The sequence below is a fragment of the Neolamprologus multifasciatus genome, chromosome 23 (genome assembly GCF_963576455.1).
Source record: "Neolamprologus multifasciatus chromosome 23, fNeoMul1.2, whole genome shotgun sequence".
Lineage (NCBI taxonomy): Eukaryota > Metazoa > Chordata > Actinopteri > Cichliformes > Cichlidae > Neolamprologus > Neolamprologus multifasciatus.
The window spans coordinates 37780872-37802284 of record NC_140460.1 but is presented as its reverse complement, the minus strand read 5'-3'; the positions used below and the strand labels follow the sequence as shown (position 1 = coordinate 37802284).

Here is a 21413-nt window from a genome sequence, read left to right as displayed (position 1 = left end):
AAAGACATGTTGAGGAGGTCATTTAGCAATTTGGATCAGCTGTGTTGGATCAAGGACACATCTAAAACCTGCAGGACACCGGCACTCGAGGCCTGGAGATGCCTATCTCTAGGCTAGACCAAGGCCCAGGCCTAGCATAGGATAAATCAGGATTTTCTACCACTGAGCTCTCTGGTGTCTGGAAGAAAAAATATATGGAACCGGAAATGAGAATCATTGGTTATCTGGTTTCACTAAGCCTAACAACTGCAGTCACAGTAAATGGCACTTTTCATTCTTTACTTTGCATGTTCACCTCTGGTCTGGCACCAGATGACCAAGTGCAAACTCAGACAGGACTAAAGCTGCATATAACTCAGACAAAATAACACAGATTTAAAGCGAGACAGCTGCTTCAACCAAAGCCAGTAAGGAAAGCACACCATCAAGGCATGAATATATCTGACTATAATTCTATTTGTGCACTCCTTTAAATTAATATGGCCCTTAAACATACTCCTATGGGGTGAGAGAAATATTTTAGCCTTATTTCTGAAGCTGCAACTCTGGCAGTGTTGAATCTTTGAATAAATATGAAAACACAACTCAAACTGGTAAGCAGGCTTACTTGTAATTCTTATGAGGTCAACAAGTGCTTTAATGAGCTTACAAAGATAAGGAGTACTCTGCGCTGATCTCTCATACCCTACAGGTGCTCGTCAGGTAAAGCCTCTGAACACTCTTGCTCTCTTGAGACCCTCTTAGCAAACTCTGTGGGATCTTCTACAGACAGCATTTCCAGCAGTATGTTTTAGTTGTAAGGCAGTGCTTGTATAAGTAACATCACTTGTATAAAGCTCAAATTTGAACATTTAGACACCGAGCAAAATGTGACTTTTAATCGCTGCATTTGGAGACTGAGCAATCCATGATGGGTTGCTCGTGTACAAATTTTAGGTAATTTAATGAAGAGTCATTTCATATTTTTTTGTACATTAGTCTTTAAGGCATAAATAAACCATTTCACCTTGTTCATTTTGACAAAGTAAAATACTTTAAAATAACATATCTCCCAAAGCCTGGTTCAGCCAAAGGTTTCTTCCTGTTAAAAGGGAGTTCTTCCTTCCCACAGTTGCCAAGTGTTTGCTCATAGGGGTCATCTGATTGTTGGGATTATTATTGTAGGGTCCTTGTAGGGACCTTACCTTGTTGTCATTTGGAGCTATATAAATAAAACTTAATTGAATTGAATTATACTGAAATGCAACATGTGGCTTTGGCTGTTGATGTTTTCTTGTTTGGTTGTTTGGGTCAACTTCATTTGACCAAAGTCTAATCAACCTTAGGATCCCTCATCACAGAACTATCCCTTTTCTCAGAATCTAATTCACACATGTTGAACGTGGTCTGCAAAATTGTCTCCAAGCTGATAAAAAATATTTCTTGTCCTTGACCCAGGGGTGTTTTGAGTTTCTTTAGATTTCTCTATGCCTCCATTTTAGTGATGTGAGTTTCTGCAAAAAGGTGCAGATTCACTGGAGAAATGTTGAAAAACTGCCACAAGTACTGCATATCACTCCTTTCTGAAACATCAGCCGTGGACAGTATGTTTCTATAAACGTTCAAACCTGCTATTAGAGTGTGAAGCCTGTCCTGTGGTACTTCAATGTCACGATTCACAGAGTGGTGTCTTTGAAGAGGCTCCACGGCTCCACAGTAACTAATTTATTCTCTAGTTACCAGAAAATCTGTGCGTGTGTCATGACTCACATGGCTAACATTTATTCTCTCTGCCACTCCTCTTCCTTCTCATCTCTCTCTGGATGTAGACATCACAGGACTCACTCTGTCTGAGTGCTGTACCAACTGCGTTTTGAATGGAAGCACACGCCTACGTACACAAGCGTGTGTCAGATACACAGACATGAACGTACATACAAAGCACACACACCCCTGGTGTTTGCTAAAACATCTTGTTCTGAAACATGTTGCAGAGCTGTGCAGAGAAGGGAAAAAATATCCACATTGCAGATACGGATGGAAAAGAACTCTTTTAACAGTGTGCTGAGACAAATAATTACCCGATAGATCCGTCACACAATTAGTAACCAACTATTTTCATACCTGATTGACTTTCTTGTCGACAGCTATGCTCTCCAGATCGACTGGTTGCTTTCAATTGACCTGCCTGTCATTGGTCGGACAATAGTCTGTGAAAGCACCACATCAATGGAGTTAAGGATTAAGTCATTACTTTTGGCAGTGGGAAAGGCAGGCTACCTGCAAAGCCATTTACAGCTGAAAAAAAAAGAAGACTTAAGCTTATGTGAGATTGAGAGAGGTCATCGTCAAAAAGCAATTGATTAATAGAGAGTAGAGACAATTTCAGATTTTCTTTGGTTGACTTGTCATAATATAGGCCTGTCAACACAAATGTAGACCAGCAGACATATATTAGGTCAAAGCTGAAACAAGGCACACAAGAAAGCTCTTTACCAAAACAGCAAATAACCAGAAACCACACAAACACTAAACCAAAAGACTCAAACGTGATTCTCAAATGACAACACAGCTAAATAATTTCACAAAAATCACAAAAACTCACCATCATTAGAACAACAACGAAATCAAGAGCACACGAGATTCAAGAAATAAAAAAGCACCAAAAGTTCAACATCACCAAACCCCAGCGTCAGAACACGACGACAACCCTCACTGTTTTAGTTTCAAGCAAAAGAATGATATGATCTTTTTATGCTTTTAAATAATAAATATTCTATGCCTTTCTGAGCATATCCAATTATTTTGCAAACAACCTTTAAAAAAATATTGATCAATAATGAAATAATCATTACTTACAGCTCCGTGAAATAATACAAGATTCATCTCTGCAACTAAAGCTGGAACTAAAGCTGCTGATTTAAAGTCTTTTGCATTAAACACATTAAACACAGGCTCTTCCTTCACAGACTTGCCCCTCACTACTTCCCTGATCTCTTTATCTCTACACACGTCTGAAATCTTTGCTCCTGTGACACCAGGAATCCGTCCTTTTTCCTTTTCAGCTTGGAGACCATTAGAGAAAGCCTTTTTTAGACTTCTCTCCTATGCATCGGGAGCCTCTCCTTCTCCACATCTGAAATGTCAAAACCCATCAGTTAACCACAATTACTGTGTTCCTGATTTTACTTTATTTTATTTTTTACAGGGCTACTTTTTTTAATTTGTTTTTCTTCCCTACATAACTATATTTTATCATGTAATGCTACTTTTGTTAAATGCTATAATCTTTATAATTATATGTTATTAGTCAGCTTAGGAATCTCAAATGGCAGTTTTATAAATTGCACGTATACAAAACTTTTGATAAACTAAAAAGAGAGTGAAAGATTAGTTTTTTGGAGTTTAATTTTTAAAGTAGCACGCTGACTGTATTCCAGCTGTGCACTTATTTTATATATGGTGCAGTTTCCTTATTACAAATAACAGTTATTATACTTTATTATTATCTTTTTTTTTGTTTCAATATATTTTTTTAGTCTCTTTTAGTATTACTGTGTGGAGGGTATATCGCAGAGGTAAGATATAGGAAAATCAATACAGCTGCTGGAATAAAAACATAACTTTTAATGTTTCATGACTAATAAACGTGTCTGTTAATGCCTCATCAGGTAAGGTGTGATGACAAATGTTTCAGTTTCAGTTCATTTTTATTTTGGTAAACTAAAATGCTTTCTCACATCGAGTTTTAGTTTTAACTATAATAAACTTGTCATGAACTGCTGTGTATGATGACCATTAGCTATAGTATATAATGTTTAGAATTAGTATGTATACTGAATATCGTGTGATATGGATCTGAGAAACATGTATCACATATTACAATGGTTGTGTATATAATAGCAGAATGCCTCTGTTGTAAAAAGTGAATGATTTTATTGGGGCATTAATGGCTTTTATACTTGGAAACTGACGCTATTCAAAGCCAAACAAATGGCCTCTCCCAAAATCAGTCCGCCTTAATGTATTACATTTACATTTTTATTCACTGAGCTCTTTTACTTTAGTTGACCTTTTTCTATTTTCTATTGATTGTACTTTCTCTTTTGTATAATTTCTACCTTACTAGTCCCTTATTTAATTTACTAATTTATATAAGTATTTTATTATTATTTATGTTATATTAGGCTAGTTTCAGTATTTTGTTTCTGTGTTTTTGTTTAAAAATGCTCCTAATCATCTATTTTTTTAAACAGTTTCATTAAATACCATTGTCCTTTTCTTTTAAGGTACATTATATATTGGTACGCCAATATGTTTCTATCATCTAGTGATACCTGGACAGAAAGGTGACTGAAAAAATAAGAGGGGTGTATAAAGACAAAGATGGAAGAGTAGCAACAAGATGGTGTGTAAGCTCACAGGGGACTCCCAAACAAGCAGACGAGGGCTCTAAGGTCGATTCACTGAGACTTCACTGCATGAAGGACTACATTTGCATTTCTAATCTTCGATGGTGGACAGTCAGCAAAACACAAATTGAAAAAAAGGGAGAAAAAAGGAGCTTTCAGGGACAGTTGTCAAGACACACCCTAATGCCAACACCTACACAAACCTAGCATACAGAGGCCCTTTATTAAATACATCTGTTTGTTAATGCAAATACCTAGTCAGCCAATCACATGGCAACAACACAGTGCATTTAGGCTTGTAGGCGTGGTTAAGAGATTCTGTTTAAGTTCAAACCGACCGTCAGAATTGAGAAGAGGTGCCAGAGGTCAGAGGAAAATGGCCAGACTGCTTTTGACATGGGGTAAAGCAGCAGAAGACCACACTGGGTATCAGTCTTGTCAGCTAAGAACAGGAACTGAAGGTACAATTCACAAGAGCTAACCAAAACTGCACCAAAAAACTTTAGAAAAACTTTGTCTACTCTGATGATGAGTTTGGTGTACTCAAATGGTCTCCACAGTCACCAGATCAATCCAACAGAGCACCTTTGGGATCCAGTTGACGAATCTCCAGCAACGTGTGATCATGTCATGCCAACACCGAGCAAAATTTTCCTGGACATTGTTGAATATATGCAACAAAGAATTAAAGCAGCTTGAAGATAAAAAAGGGGGTTCAACCTGACCCTATCAAGGTGTAACTAATAAAATGGCTGGAAAATGTATATAAAGTGATTAACTTACCATGTCTACAAAACCTCCTTACAGGCCTGTTGGCAAAATGTATGAAAATATTCACCTTTGAAAAATGTTTCTGTTTTGTTTGCTGTTTGTCACAACAGGTATTATCAACAGGAAATAACGTTCAAAGCCATCCCTAATGTAATATTGCCTGTGTTTTTTCTCATCCATATACAGCAGCGGTAGAAGAACACAGTGTGGCGGTAACAGCGGTGAGATGCAGGAAATGTGCAATGATTTTGCAAAAAGAAAAAAGAAAAAACAAGGCAAAAACTCAATTTCCTCTTTCACCTCTCAGCCGACATCTTCACACCTACACCTACCCAACACCCCTGATACGTCCGCGCGCACACAACATACCGATGCGTGGAATATTCACCCTTCTGCGCACCCTTTTACCACTCTCGTCCTCATTCACACGCAAACACACACAGTCCCAAACTCATCAGCACTTTTTTTCCACTTCCCCCAGCATGCTCCATAATTATCACATAGCAGCTCATTGCACACTGTGCCATCTGTTAGCTGAGCGCACGCACTCCCAAACCCACACACAAACCACACATACGTGCACAACCACACAGCCGCCAGATGATGGTTATCTGGGATTAATAAGAGCCACCATGTATAACTAAGTTTGCAGCATATCATTAACAATTTGCAATAAGAGGATAAAAAACACACCAAGAGGAGAGCAGCATACACCCAGGAAGAAGCTGCAAAGAAAACGCACTATACCAGGAATAATGTAAATGTCTGAGGATGATGTAATCAACATACACAGCTTGGATACTGAAAGCAATTTGGGAAAAAGAAATGTTTCCTTTTTTTATTTTGTCTTTTTTGACATTTAAAGAGTAAAAAAAAAAAACACGCAACCCCGAAATGCACATTATTACATTTTACCTCTCATATTTTTTGAGATTTGGAGAAGAAAATTCAGTTTCATTTACAATTGAGAACTGTGAGTGATGACACGTCAGAAGAAAATGTGTTAAAATTGATTACATTACTTCACATTTCTTCAAAAATGTCCCTTTCCTTGTTTTCAGTGACAAATGAGACACATTTATTCAGGGATTTGAATGCATAATGTAGGCTGTGAAGTCGTGTGACTCGTTCTGGCAATTTTAATTCCGAATATGAAAGTTGAGATCGATGGAATTATTTTTCCATCTGCAAGAACCTGAACTGGACTCCTGTTTAGTTTAGTCCATCACACTGCGCACACACACTGATGCTTAATGGGTCACAAAATAAATGTTATTTAAACTATATCGGATAAGAGGCTAGAAATGTTTAAATATACTCAAAAAGAAACACATCCTGTAGAAACTGTGGCCTTTTCAATCTATTTAGACAAGCAAATATTTTATTTTCTTGGCATTCTGTCACATGAAAACATGTAAAAGGTTATATTTACGTAACCTTCAGATTTACAAAATCAGAATCAGGAGTTTTATATTAGGTGCCAGAGATTAGATCCTCCTTAATGACCGTCATCTGAAGCCTGTTTCATCTGGGGTCTGGTGTTCTGCGTGCTACTGATGTGTCACCACTGGAAAGATCTAAGAACTGTTAGGCCTCTTAGCGCACATGAATCAAATCAATTTTCTATTCAATTTATGTAAATTCTACAATCAGAATAGAGATAGCAAAAATGTTAGGTAAGCAAAGCTAACATTTTCTAAAAAGAAAAAAAACTATGCAAAGGTCGAGCGCAGGGATGACGTGAGCCACATTCAGCCCACTTGATGATAAGTGGGTCAGTCCAGTGAAACTATATGATTAAATGTGTGTTACAGACAACGTTCTGATAGATCATTGCTCCCACTGTTCTGTAATTATGAATTTAGTATATAACCTTTTCATTAAATTACAGAAAATGTCTTTGTACTTTGGCAGTGGGTGGTGTGGGTCTTTATCGATAGGAAAATACAGATAAAAGTTCAATGATAGTTTGCTACCAAGCTTCAACATTAACATTACTGTTTTATTATTAGCCACTGCCGTTACTTTAATGATACCTTAAGAGATGGCCGATATGATTGTGGAATAATTGCTTATAGTGAAATGGCTAATGTTAACACGTGTGACAGGCTGATGTTTGTGATAACAGTTTAATACTTCAATGTCATTGAAATAGGAGATTTACTGACCTCTTAGAATTCCTCATAAAGTGTTGTTTAGTAAATGGCCTTTATTTGTATAGCGCTTTACTAGTCCCTAAGGACCCCAAAGCTCTTTACACAACCAGTCATCCATCTTTACACAACCAGTCATCCACCCATTCACGCACTGGTGTGTGGCAAGCTACATTGTAGCCACAGCCACCCTGGGGCGCACTGACAAAGGTGAGGCTGTCGGACACTGGCGCCACCGGGCCCTCTGACCACCACCAGTAGGCAACTGGTGAAGTGTCTTGCCCAAGGACACAACGACTGAGACTGTCCAAGCCGGGGCTCGAACCGGCAACCTTCCGATTACAAGGCGAACTCCCAACTCTTGAGCCACGATCTTGTTTAGTGTTGTGAATGTCACCTACTAACATTAAAAAAGTTAGCTATTCGTGTTTGGGTTCAGCTGTTAGTGAGGTCAGGTGTGTCTGTTTGCAGCAATGCTGTATGAGGTTGTGTTGACTGGAAGAAGCAAAGACGGCTCTGTTGGTATCAGTTCTGTTTGCTGGTAAGTATCTAAATCACATGTGTCAAACTCCAGGCCTCGAGGGCCGGTGTCCTGCAGGTTTTAGGTGTGTCCTTGATCCAACACAGCTGATCCAAATTGCTGAATGACCTCCTCAACATGTCTTAAAGTTCTCCAGAAACCTGGTAATGAACTAATCATTTGATTCAGGTGTGTTGACCCAGGGTGAGATCTAAAGCCTGCAGGAATCCAGCCCTCGAGGCCTGGAGTTCGACACCCCGGATCTAAAGCGACAGTTTTTAGTATCAATTAGTATCTGACTATCTTTCTTTTTTGACAGCCCTACAAACATCAAAGAACTTTTGAAATAATGTGTACTGGGCACATTATTTGCTGTGTTCACAGTAACCATACCGATGTTTGGCAGAGACCAAAGACAGCTTTGTTAAGAGAAGACTCTTTTACCACTTGTCAAGCGTGGTGTTGGAAATGTTAGACTTCACTTTTGCTTTGCTTTATTGTGGACTGACCAGATCCCAGCCATTACCACAGCTGTGGACTTTCTATCATATTAAAGAGGTAATGTGTGGCCATCTGTCTAAAAACTGAAGTTGAACTAGAGGTGGTCCTTGTAACAAGATAACGACCTTAAGGCCACGTCCACACGTACACGGGTATTTTTGAAAACGGAGATTTTCCGTTTTTGTTTTAAAAAATAATCCCATCCACATGTAAAGGCAGAAATGAAGGAAAACGCTGCTAGGAACATGCCAAAGCAACAGGTGGCGATATATTCCTAACCGTGTAGAAATGTTGGCCAAGTCAGAAGTCTAGAAGCCTTGGTGGGAAATAGTAAACAAAGATGGGGCATAGAAGCAGAACCGAGTCGTATGTGTGGAGGGACAGTAACTGTGTGTGTATATGTAAGCATTTAAACACTGCAGAGAGAACAAGTAACAGTAATATTGTTGTAGAAATTCATTTCACCGAAACAATAACGTGGCGCACAGTGTGACGTCAATAAAGGCGCACACCTTTGACGCTGCATTTTCTCCGTTTTTCTCGTCCACACATAAATGCAAAAACAGAGTTTTCAAAAATATCCACCCTGGCCGGAGTTTTTAAAATCTCCGTTTTCAGTAACCGAAAACGCCGTTTACGTGTGGATGAAAGGTGCAAACGCATAGAAAAATCTGCGTTTTCAAAAATACCCGGGTACGTGTGGACGTAGCCTAAGAGAATCAACAATTCTCCTAAGAAATGTCTAAAAAAAACTGGACGGTTACTGAATAGCTCATAGTTAAACATTTAATTGTTGTGGAGTATTTAATACAGGCTTTATATGGAAGAAACAAGAAGGCATCCTTGAAAAAAAGGAATTTAGGAAGCACATAAGTCTTATGTCAAAGATGTATATATTGGCCCTGCTGATATTAGCTAATTGCTGGTATATCAGTGTTGGCATTTATAACAGATGATAAATTAAAATGTAAAACGTAACAAAGAGCAGGGAGAAGCACCCTTCAACCATGTTATCAACAAAAACAACCGACTGACCTGAGCAGGGTTTGTCAGAGAGTAAGGGGGTAACCCACAAGTTGTGACAATAGATTGATATTAAATTGATAAAATCTGTTTATGTTTTGTGTGTTGGAAAGAAAATCACCAAGTATTGATATCTGTCTTAAAAAAAACCTTTAATTAATATATGGTAGAAAAAGCTGATTTTCCTTGTGGTGTTCTTGAAATATATCACCTTTTTCTGCAGGCACTGTTTGAAAGGGTTGCTTACATTTTCACACAACTGCGGCTACAAGATAATGTTTTTACGCCTGCTAGCAAACACGCTGTAATGTAAAAGTCCTTCCAAGTGCAAAATGCTTTGGACTGCTGGTCTATCTTGTAGTCGTTACAGAACAGACTGCTAACAAGTGCACCATGTCTTGTTGAAGTTGCAGGCACTGGAGTCCAATTCCTATGTAGCCAAGAGGGATGAAAGATAAACCAAACTGTGTCCAAAATAAAGCTCTTTGGTTAGTGCGAACCTGAAACAACCAATTACCAAATACATAAAGCTAAACATCGCTGCTCATGTCCAGAGCAGGATAAAACGAACTGTGATGGCACCCTTATAACATTTAATGAGTATTTCTACAGGTTGGTTCACACTACCAGTGCGAGCCACTCCAACAGCCAGGACCTTTGCAGCAACCAATTAAGCATCAAGCAGTGCTGACATCACAATAAACCCATCCTGCTGTATATAATTTATATATTTGTTATCTTGTAGCTGTCTGCACATCAGTCACAGAGCTGGAAAATGATCAAACATGCTCACTTTCCCTCTATGCAGCTTTAGAGGGGATTTATGCTGAGTGTGAGTGTGTATATGTAGGGGGGGACTCCCCCTCTTCAATTATTTACAGGAAGTCCTCATGCATCTGTGACTTTCAGCGACAGGCTGAGAAAGCCCAGCAGAGCAGCACAGATCTCCGTTCTTTCTCTTCCCGATTATCCCCTTTTGTCCACAGGCTTGTTTTTGCTCCTTTCTTCTTTTTTTTTTTACAACTTTTTCCTCTCGTCCTTTTCCCCCTTCTTCCTAAACATTTCGCCTCCTCCCTCTCCATCCTCTCCCCTTTTCTCCATACATTTTTCATTTGTGTTTTGCACGTCTAGCTCCACAACATTTTACCTCATTTCATTTTGTCTGCAGTCCCCTCCCTTCAGTCTTTTCCTCTGTTTTACCCTTTTCTCCTTCATTTCCAGATTTCTTTCTTATTTAATCAATGTCGTTTCCTCACATTTACATCATATATTTCTATTTTCTCTTGTCTTTCTTGCATTCATCTCCTCTCTCCACCTCCTTCTGTCATTTTTTACGACTTTTACTCTCGTCCCTTTCCCATTTTTCCTTGACTGTCTCGTCCTTTTACATGCTCTTCATTTTCACCTCTTCTGTGTCACCTTCCCTCCTTTCTTATTTTCTGTCTGCAGCCCTTTTCCTCCATCCTCTTGATCTTTTCCTCATTGTCCTTGCCCTACTTTCTCTCCACTTTCTTTTCTTCTGCCTCACATCCAAGTCTATTCTTTCTTCTCCCCTCTCCTCCTTTCATTTTTTTCTGTCATGTACTGGCCTCACCCTTTTTCCTCTCACCTCTCCCTTTCATTTCCCTCCTTTCATCTCTCTTGTCTCTGCCTCTCCTCTCCGCCGCCATCCATTTCTATTCCCCCGTCTCCTCCCTCCCTCTCTCTCTCTTTCTCCATCACCTCTCCTTACTTCTCTCCTTCTCCCGTCACCTCCTTTCCCCTCCTCCTCAGCCCCTGTCATCTCCAACCAAAAAAAGAAATGAAGGAGAGGAAGCAGGGGTGATGTCAGAAGAGGGGACGTCAGTGGAAGAGGTTGAACTTTCTCTGAAGAGTCAGCATGGAAATAATTCATATTCTGCTCAAACATCTTCACGCCGCCACTCTTCTACCTCACGTCCCCTCCATCCTGCTCCGCTCCACTTGCTCTTCACCTCTTCTGCCGTCTCCCTGTCATGTCTTTCTTATTGTTCTCCATGTCTCTTTCTTATTTCAATTATTCGACAAGGTTTTCAGATTTTTCTTTCTTTCTTTTTTTCATTGTCTGAATTTTTTATGTTCAGGAAGCAGATGCTTCTGGAAAGGACACAGAATCTAACGATTATCAAATAATAAAAGACCGACTGAACGCATACTCGTCTGTAATCAGGCTAATATGCTTCACTGGCATCTATTCAAAGCAATTTATCTCTCTTTTCATCTCTCTCTTTCTATCTAATGAAACTGTCTCCAATCTTCTGTCCCACAAAACCTAAAAAATGGGTCTTTCACATTATCTTCTGACATGAAAAAAGCTTTTTGTGCTATTATGAACCGCTGGCTCTGACTCAGTATTCGTCTCTCAATCAAAACTCTGACGAGCCTTCCAGTTTATTTTTTAATTGATTTTAAGAATTAATCAGCTGCAGTTCATTGCCAGCTTTATAGAACAACAGCGTATGTTTTTTTATTTTCATATTTTAAAGCCAGATTTCAGTAAAGTTCCCCAACACATGCTGGATTAGTGATCTTTGCATCTAATTTTTAATCATCACACAGAGCAGAATACAGAAGATCTGTGACGTAGTGGCTCACACAGCTCACAATCTATCACAATTCACAGGTTTTTGTAATGTGTGAAGTGCAGAACAGAAGTGAAAAGTACTGCACAAGCTAATGAGAATCAAAAGTCCTTTATTAAGTCAATGGGGCTCATAAACACTCAAATTCAGGTCAAAGGAAAGTGTTTTAACATTGTAGCCATAATAAGCATGAAAATACATGAATGTATAAGCATTTCAGAGCACTGGTCCCAATACTGATGTTAGGTTATGGTAATAGGGAGGCCCTCCAACCATCCCTTCTAATGTGGGAGGCAACCAATAAGACCACTCCCTCTACAATCATGACCAATAAGATCATGCTCATCACCATCTAACAGGATATGTGGGATTCAACACGTGTGCAAAGTGATATTTAAAGCTTTGTTTAGTATTTTCATGAAGCTCAATTGTACTTATGTGCATGCAGACACTGAGAATCTTTGCTAAATGGTTTCAACTGACTATTGTTCAGTACATCAAGTGTGAGAATTTGGTGAAACTCTAACTATTGTGCAAGAAAGTTATGCTGTTAAAACAGAAGCTAAAACAGCAAATATGACCTTGAGCTTGACCTCAGTTCGGGTAAGGACCCATGAGATGGTTGTTGTGTGAAAGTAAAATATGACTAATACTCTAGGAGGAAAAGTGAATCTTGTGAAAATGGAAAAGTGCCTGTAAAATGACAAACTTGACCTTGACCTTGAGCACAATTTGAGTCGAGACGCATTGGTTGATCACTGTGTGCACGACCGATAAAACTCTAGGAGGCGTAGTGATTCTCGTTGACACGGACAGATGGATAACGGACGCCTAACCACGGCATAAGCTCATGTGTCCTTCGAGCCAAAAACTCCACATCAAGACCAAGGTCCCTGGATACAGTCCAAACAGTCCCTACACCTGGTAACTAAGCAGGGCTGTACAAAAAAATCCCCTCATGTTTCTTCCACACAATATAACGTCAGTGTGGAAGGTGATGATATATGTTTTAAAATATCTGTCACATTAGCCGGACGGTGATTCATCTGGCTCTTTTAAAGAGTGTCACTAGATCCAAATGTTATTCTGGAAATTAGTCAAGGAGCCCATTAGGTAATTCACAGAAATAATAGGCCCTCATTTTGATAACTGATGAGCCATTTAAGCAAAAATGACAAAAGAAATCACAAGTTTAACCAATCCATGCACAGTAAACGTAATAACCCTGTGTTACCTTCCTTGAAAAATATTAATTTTTCCTGTTGTTTCTTACTATTTGCTTGCCAAGAGGAAAAAACACTGTAATATTTACTTGTTTTCTTTTTAAACAGATTTTTTTCCCACCAAATTAAACGATTAAGGTGAAAGTGACCATTTTTTTTTACATTTTATTATTCAAATGTCAAATAAATATGTGAAGTTTGAATAAATAATGAAATAACACCTTAAAAACTCTTATCTCTGCTTATTTCCCAAACTATTTTTGACCAGATTCAAGCAAAGTAATTTACCACTTTAATCGGAGCTAAAGTTAACAGACTAATCTCTCAGCTCACAGTTTCCCTGCAGACAAAGCAAAGCCTTCTGACTTTTTTCAAAGCAATAATATGTCCAGTTCTCAATAATTAAAATCATACAAGTTGTCATTGATAAATTCAGATCCGTAAGTAAGCTAAACAATTTCTCCTGAGCATTGCACAAAAAACAGGAAAGCGCCGTAATACCAGTTGTAATCGGTTAAAGCTCCCTGTGCTGTGCCGCACGCATTAAAAAAGCTGAAACAAAGCATTTCTTGTTGTGTCTGTGTGTGTGTGTGTGTGTGTGTGTGTGTGTGCACTCACCGAGGAGTAAAGGTGACCCTCTCCGTTCATTGCGATGTAGAGACCGGTCTTAACTGATTGGATGGCCACGACTCTCAGACCCACAGGAATTAAGTTAAACAGAGCTGAAGACAAAAGGAGAAAAACTCAGTTCATGTGTTTGCGCTTCCTGCACACTTGTTGTGTGTCTCTCGTTGAAATGCAGTGCTCCCAGAACTGCTCAGTTGGTTTGGTCAGCTGGTGAAGGGTGAAGCAGCCTCCACGGTCTCGTGGGGCTGCTTGCAGGGCTTTTAAATTCTGAATTTTACAGAAGAGAGACGAATTTCTTTTCTTCTATCCCAACACCAGTGCTCATAGGTGTCTATTAACATATTTAATATAACTGGATAAGAAATATTATTTGTGTAGCAAAAAAATCATCCATTGTTCGGCTTAACATATAAAAGACTTTGTGACCAAAGTCTTCTTAAAAGCGTTGCAGGACAGTAAAAAATGTTTGTTCAATCTGAATCTGAACACCAGAAAAATAAAGATCAGGTGGAGGACATAAGGATATCTTAACCAAGGACTCTGTGACATTTTAATATGAGCCACTTCTCGTTTTTCCAGAGGCACAGTCCACCTCTCAGCTCCATCGGTCAGTGTTATTTAAATAGAACGGCCATCAGTGACGGTAAAGAAACAGACGGCTGGTTGCACCCTTGTAGCCCCGGGGCTAGCGTCACCGGTGGTTTTGTTCACTTCCTGCAATCACGTAGCATCTTTTATCTTGTTTTCTTTTCTTAAACTGAATAATAGATAAATAATCTAGAATTATAACTCAACATATACACAGAAATTTAAACCTGAGTATCAGTAGATGAGATTATTTACTCTTTGAGGGGTCAACTAAGGAATTCATTTAGGCAGTTTACAAGAAGAAGAAATAACCTATGCCATTTTTGTGGCTCTCCATTATCACTGTGCTTTCTAATTATGTTCTTAGCTCTATGAGAGTGACTTCAATTTTACCAAAACTGCTTTACAAACATCAGTAAGACAGTAATGGATTCTGCATGCGAGAGAATCAGGATTAAAATTAAATTGATGCAAAAACGGAGCAAATAACCCAATCAGGCCTTGAGTGTCACTTCAGTTAAACAATCACAAGCAGCAAATCTTTCAATTTTAAAATAAACCCGCAAAGACAAAGGCAGGGTATGAAAAATCACCGACAATATGCTCACGATTTCCATTCTGATATAGTTTTTTAATCTAGATCCTCGGATATGAAAAGATGAAAATAATCACGCCCATCGGCGGTTATGACCTTTCAAGGTTGTTAAAATTCTTCTGTCTCTCGTTGAGGTCGGCTAAAGTGGTGCCACATTTAACTCATGTGATCTGCGTGCTGACAGCACCGACACACAAACAGCATCAAGCGAGATTTAAGGTGAATCCTTCTTTCTTTGTGTACACAGAGGAGAATATTTTCAATGTAATAAACAGCTTTGGTTCCTCAGGTCAACGTAAACTAATCGTGTGTTAGATTAGCTGTAACCTAACATCCACAGCATTTTTGTTAACTCATGATGTCTACCTTTGATTTTATTCAGCTATACTATTTTACATATCTAAGTTTCATTAGAGTTTGAAGTCTGTTGTCCATTCCCTCGCTTCCTCTCACCTACCTGAACCTCTCCAGCTGATAAAAAAAGCATTTTATTAGGTTTTTCATTCTCTGTTGCATTCTGTGAATCCAGATCTAGACTTTACATTATTGTCTTATTGTGCGGATGCTTTCCTCTGTCGCTGCCGGTATAATTGTCTCGGGCGTTTGTGACTCCTCTTTTGATTAGCTGCCGCGTCCCACGGCTCAAGCTTAAAGATGTCGTCGTTTCATGTTGCGAGTTTGAGGCCCAGCTTTGAAACATCCACCTCTGAGATTTCTGCCTCCAACAGCAACTGTGTTTTTCCTACGACAATGTCCCAGATACTCTGGATAATTCACAGAGTTCACTGTCAACTGCTGAAAGTTTTATACGACTGTCAGGCAATGAACACCTATTGATGTGATATGCATCCATCAACCGTATACTGTATTTACCCTTAGGTATAGAGACTTGCTGACTAACATTTGGAGTATTTTTTTCGACAGCTGAGACCTTTAGAAAGGAAACGAGTGCACACATTATCGCGTAAAAGCATAAAAAAAAACAACCATGACCTAAAATGAAGGTCACAACAGCGGATGTGCTCTTTTCTTTGTAATCAAAGGCTGATTACACCTGGGATATCAGAGCCCTCATTAATCAAGGTTGCTTAGTTGTTGATTTCTCAACCAACATTTACAGTGGAAATATGCCCAAGCACACCTGCGAGCAATCAGACTCGATAGATCCCACAGTTAGTCAACCACCATCGTGCTGCACAGCCTTCATTAACATGAAGACATGAAACTGATCAGAGGTGCGGACAGCTGTCCCTTTAAATGCAGCAGGAAATGTTACTGACCAGACAAATGAAAAATAAATAAATAAATAAATTGCAGCTTGGCAACAAGCTTTGTCTCATCTACTTACTGCAGACTCGTTGTGGTGGAAATGTTAAAAATAAATAAATTACTGTAGATGTGAGGACATTTGGCAAAAGAAATTAAAATAATAATAATAGTAAATAAGTAGAACACTACCGCAACAGGCGGACCGCAGAGCTCAGGCGGCTCGGCCAATGTGTAAAGGACACTTTGGATGAGTGATTGGCACACCGCAGTGATTGCTGATTAGCATTTGATTTTCTCTAAGCCCAGTACATCAGACTATTACAACAAAGCTACATCAATCAATAAGCTGTCCATCTGCCGCTCCTCCCCCGGGGGGCTGGGTTGGGCAAAAAGGGTCCGATAAAGTGAGCCTTAAAAAATAAATAAAATAAATTCTAAGAGCAGCCACTTGTCCCAGAACATTTGGTCAGCTCTAAGAAAACGTCAAATGTCCCAAATGGAGCAATGATAAACACTCTGTTAATGTCTCATTGCTTCTTTCATGACTGCAGCTTCACTCATTGCCACCAGTTAAAAACTGTTGAGTGCAGATCACTGTGACTGTAAAGCTGAAGAGCATGTTACTAATTCCCTTGCAAACTGAGGAACCTCTATTTAACCACTTATAACTACTGTAAAATATTTATTGAATACCTGTCTTGTCTTTTTTTCTCTCTTTCCCAATGGACTCTCCTCTTTAACAGTGGGGAAAAAAACACGTGCCCCAACCTTCATATTAGATGAGGGTCGAGAGATTGACACGTCATCTCTAAATACCCAGGCAGCCTTGAGAAACAGTCAGTAGTTTTTACACTGCTATGAAATATATTTGGTTTAAAACGCTCCTCTCATTTCTCTCTTATTTACTGTAGATACTGGTTGACGTGCCTTGCGTACATGCATCTGTCAAGAGTGTGCAACTGTCTGTCCAGGAGGCCAATTATTAGCAATGGCTCTGACCTCTATATGACCCAAATGATGCTTAAATGTTAAAAGGTGTTTTGCCACCAAGAAGGATAAGTGAACATACATGAACTGAGAGCTTTTCTTACATATCTTAATAAAATGTTTAATCATTGTGTTAAAAATGCTAGTTCGATCACGAATGAGAAACTATTTATTATGTAAACGTTTGCGGTTCCTGGAAAGCCTGAAAAACTCAGAGAGGATGTCACTGAATGTGTATTCAGTCTAATTCCAATTTACTTGTATTGTTTATGCAGCAGCACATGCATGAGATACTTTTAATTAATGTGTGTTTTTGATAATTAATTAGGTTTTACATAAATAAATTGATGCTTTTTCATGCATTGAGGCATGTGTGGCATTCACGATAATTTGCGCGCCACCTAAAGTTTAAAGGAAGCTCTTTTTCCACATAATGTAAATTCTGAAAAACAAACACATCTGTAGTTTTAGTTGCCATGAGCAGATGTTGTAAGAAAGCAAATAAAATACTCTTTGGCAATCTGGCCATTACGTTAAAGCCGTTTCGTGTAGACTTCTTACATAAAAATAGCATTACACCTCATGCTACTAATCTGTAGAATAAGAACTGCAACAAACTTTGTAACATATTGTTGTGAGCAGACTGTGAAAAAGCCTTGTCCACCTTTGACACTGTTTTCCACAACAGAAATACACATTTGGGCTGTTTGTACAGTCGTGGTAAAAAGAAAATACACCTTCTGTTAAATTTAAGGTTTTATATATCAGGACATAATAAAAAAGAACATACGGTCTTTAACAAGTCTTAAAATGATTTGAAAACATATTTGAAACATACCTGTCATTATTCATTTAACAAAAGCCAAAATGCAGAAGTAATGTGTGGAAAGTACACCCACTCAGTAGCTAGCTACCTTTAGTAGCAACTTAATCGTAATCATTCCCTCTGTGACCTTTGGTCCACTCTTCTTTACAACATTGCTTCAGTTCTTTGAGGTTTGCAGGCATTTGTTTATGAACAGCTCTGTTAAGATCCCACAGCTTTATAATCAAGTCAACCTTGATTCTTTTCTGTTGCAGATTTGCTGCTGTGCTTGTGATCATTGTCCTATTGCATCATCCGATTTGGGGCTTTAGCTGTAGGACAGATGGCCTCACATTTGATTCTAGAAATCAAATTTATTTAAAGTTATTTAGTTGACCATGAGACGTTCATGGTCAACTAAATAACTGTAAGGCACCCAAATCCTGTGGTTGCAAAACAAGCCCAAATTATCAGTACGCTACCACTGTGCTTGACGGTTTATATGAGGTGTTTGTGCTGCATTTGGTTTTCCCCAAACGTGGTGCTGTGCATCATGACCAAACAGCTCCACTTTGGTCTGGTCTGTCCAAAGCACATTGTTCCAGAAGTCTTGTGGTTTGTTCAGATGTAATCTTGCAAACCTAATCCATGCTTTCCATGATCTTTTTAGAGAGAACAGGCTTTCTCCTGCAACACTTCCAAACAATCCTTACATGTTCACTATTTTTCTCATTGTGCTGTCATGAACTTTAACATTTAACATGCTAACTGAGGCCTGTAGACTCTGAGATGTAGCTCTTGGGATTTTTGCAGTTTCTCTGAGCATTGCATGCTCTGACCTTGGGGTGGATTTGCCAGGACATCCACTCTTGGGAAGACTGTCGGCTATGCTGAATGTTTTCTAGGTTACTGAACAACCTGGTCTCACTGTGGAATGATGAACTTCAAATGGTTTGGAAATGACCTCATAACCCCACCCAGACTGACAGGCAGCAACAGTTGTTTCTCTAAGAAAGCAACTGATAGAAAGGGATCATTGCTGATCCCTTTCTATCTTGGTATTGTATAAACACACACCTGAATGCAACAGACCAGCAAACTTCCCAAACTTCTGCTTTTATAGAGGTGCTCACACCTGCTGATGATCAGTTAACCAAGTGCATTTGATTAGCAGCACCTGTCTGATACTGACCTTCTTAATTCCTATGGAAGCAGTAAAGGCACACTTAATTATTTTACTTAATTATTTTTGTTGCCATATTATATTATATATAGGGATGCACCGATACCGATACTGGTATCGGGTATCGGGGCCGATACTGTAAAATGTGTGTGTACTCATACTCGTAAAAGTTAACCGATACCATGAACTGATATTAACTTATTTCATTAATCAGAGGGTGGCTTGTCATTTCTGTTGTAGTTTTTTAGATTGCCCACTAGGGGGACATCCCGCGCTAAACAGGCACAGGGTTAGACGAGTGAGACTGGCGGCTCCAGATAAAAAAAAGAGAGAAACTGGAGGCTGCTGTAGCTAGGCTAAACAAAATGTCAGCAGTGTGGACCGGAACAGCCAACTTTAACTCAGGTTTTGGAAAAGCGATGAAAAATGTCAAGAGAAAATCCACAGGCAGTTAAAATAACAGAGGCTCTGACTCATTTTATCTCTCTGGATGACCAGCCAATGCCGGTGTTGTGCCAAAAAGTGATTGTCTGCCAAAAACTGATTTCCAATGTTTCTGTGTATTTTTTATGTGTAATATCTTTACGTATGTTCATAAATAGACTTCGGTGAACAGGGTTTACAAAGGGGTTACATATAGAATTAAAAAAATATCAGTTTTTCAAGTATCTTTACAACTCTGTGTTATTGTACTTACATTATAACCAATCCGGTCCTTTATCCCTACTTAAAATATTTTTACAGAACTATTGTCATATTTGCTGACATTTCTGCTGTCCTCTTGGCCAGCTTACTCTGACAAAATACATTTTTAATGTTAATGAGATTTTTTTAAACTGCATAAATAAAGGTTATATAAAAGTCGCTGCCAAAAACTGATTGCGGCTTCTACCTTGTTACATGAATGTTGTTTGTGGCTCAAGATGACTTTATGTCATCCATGAGGGAAGCATTTGACATATGTTTGATATATTATAGCCCAACAAGTTACTTATAGCAGTTTAAATACGAGCAATCAATTTTTGGCAAATACCGGAAATCACTTTTTGGCAGACAATCACTTTTTGGCACAACACCGGTCGTGGAAAACATAGGATTGCATCGTCTTCTCAGCATACTCGAGCTGCGATATGAAATTCCCAACCGCCCACACATCAGGGAGATAATGGTGCCAAAACTTTCTAAAGAGGTAAAGACAAGCAGTGTGTGCGCGATGTCAGTCCTTGGTTTAACGGCACAGTGGACTGATGATCCACGGGCAGATGGGGAGTTCGTTCGTCTAAGCCAAATACTTTTGTTTACAATATGGACACTCTGCAATAATTTAAAAGTTTATTTTATTCTCAAACCTAATTTGTATTTATTTTATTCCAAACAGAAGTGTTTATTTATTATTCTGAAAGCTCGAGACAGTGCCAATAGTTCAGTGATATTTTTTTTAAATTACAATGTGGAGACTCTGCAATAATTTAACAGAAGTGCTTATTTTTCACTTGAAATTTTTTGTGGTCATTTTTATTAAGATTTTATTTTTTATCAGCAGAGAATAAAATAAAACCTGTCTTCCAATTCATTGCATTTGTGTGTGTGTGGTAGAAGTATCGGTTTTTGTACTCTGTATCGGCAAGTACTCAGATCCAAGTATCGGCATCGTATCGGTTTGAAAAAATTGGTATCGTTGCATCCCTAATTATATATGATATTTATATAGTTTTAAGACCTTCTGAGGAACAGATGATTTTTCATTATGTCCTTATGAATAAAACCTTATACTTGAAAGAGGGTGCACTTTCTTTTGACTATGACTGAATATCTCCAGATGTTTTATTCCTTATATACACATGATTGTTTATGATGTCTTCCAGTGTGTGTATGTGTGCGTGAGTGTGGGTGTGTAACGTGTCTACTAACAGGAGTTGGTGCTGTCATCTTTGGTCCCGTCCAGACTTCCATCCTGGCCCATCTGGAGATAGAAGCCCTGCCTGCAGAACAACCTGGTCACTATGCCCTTCAGCTGTGGTTCTACACGCCACAAAACACAGACAAAAGACAGAGAGAGGAAGAGTTGAAAAAACAAGCTGATCTTCAAATCAGAGCATGCCGCACATAGTAAGGACCCGTGCATATCGTTAAGCAACACGAGGCAAAACCAAGTGGTGATTTGTGTGCGTTTCGAC

At 38.9% G+C, this 21413-nt stretch overlaps 1 protein-coding gene across 2 annotated transcripts in view; it reads right to left on the bottom strand.

Moving 5' to 3' along the window:
* The window catches only part of LOC146492137 (fibroblast growth factor 14-like), a 74237-nt gene that overhangs the window by 14150 nt on the left and 38674 nt on the right, over positions 1 to 21413 (bottom strand). For both annotated transcript variants that reach the window (XM_085150772.1, XM_085150773.1), the window contains exons 2-3: positions 21148 to 21258; positions 13801 to 13904 (exon numbers count right to left, since the gene is read on the bottom strand). In XM_085150772.1, the coding sequence (XP_085006898.1) occupies positions 13801 to 13904; positions 21148 to 21258 (215 nt within the window). The remainder of the gene's footprint in view (positions 1 to 13800; positions 13905 to 21147; positions 21259 to 21413) is intronic.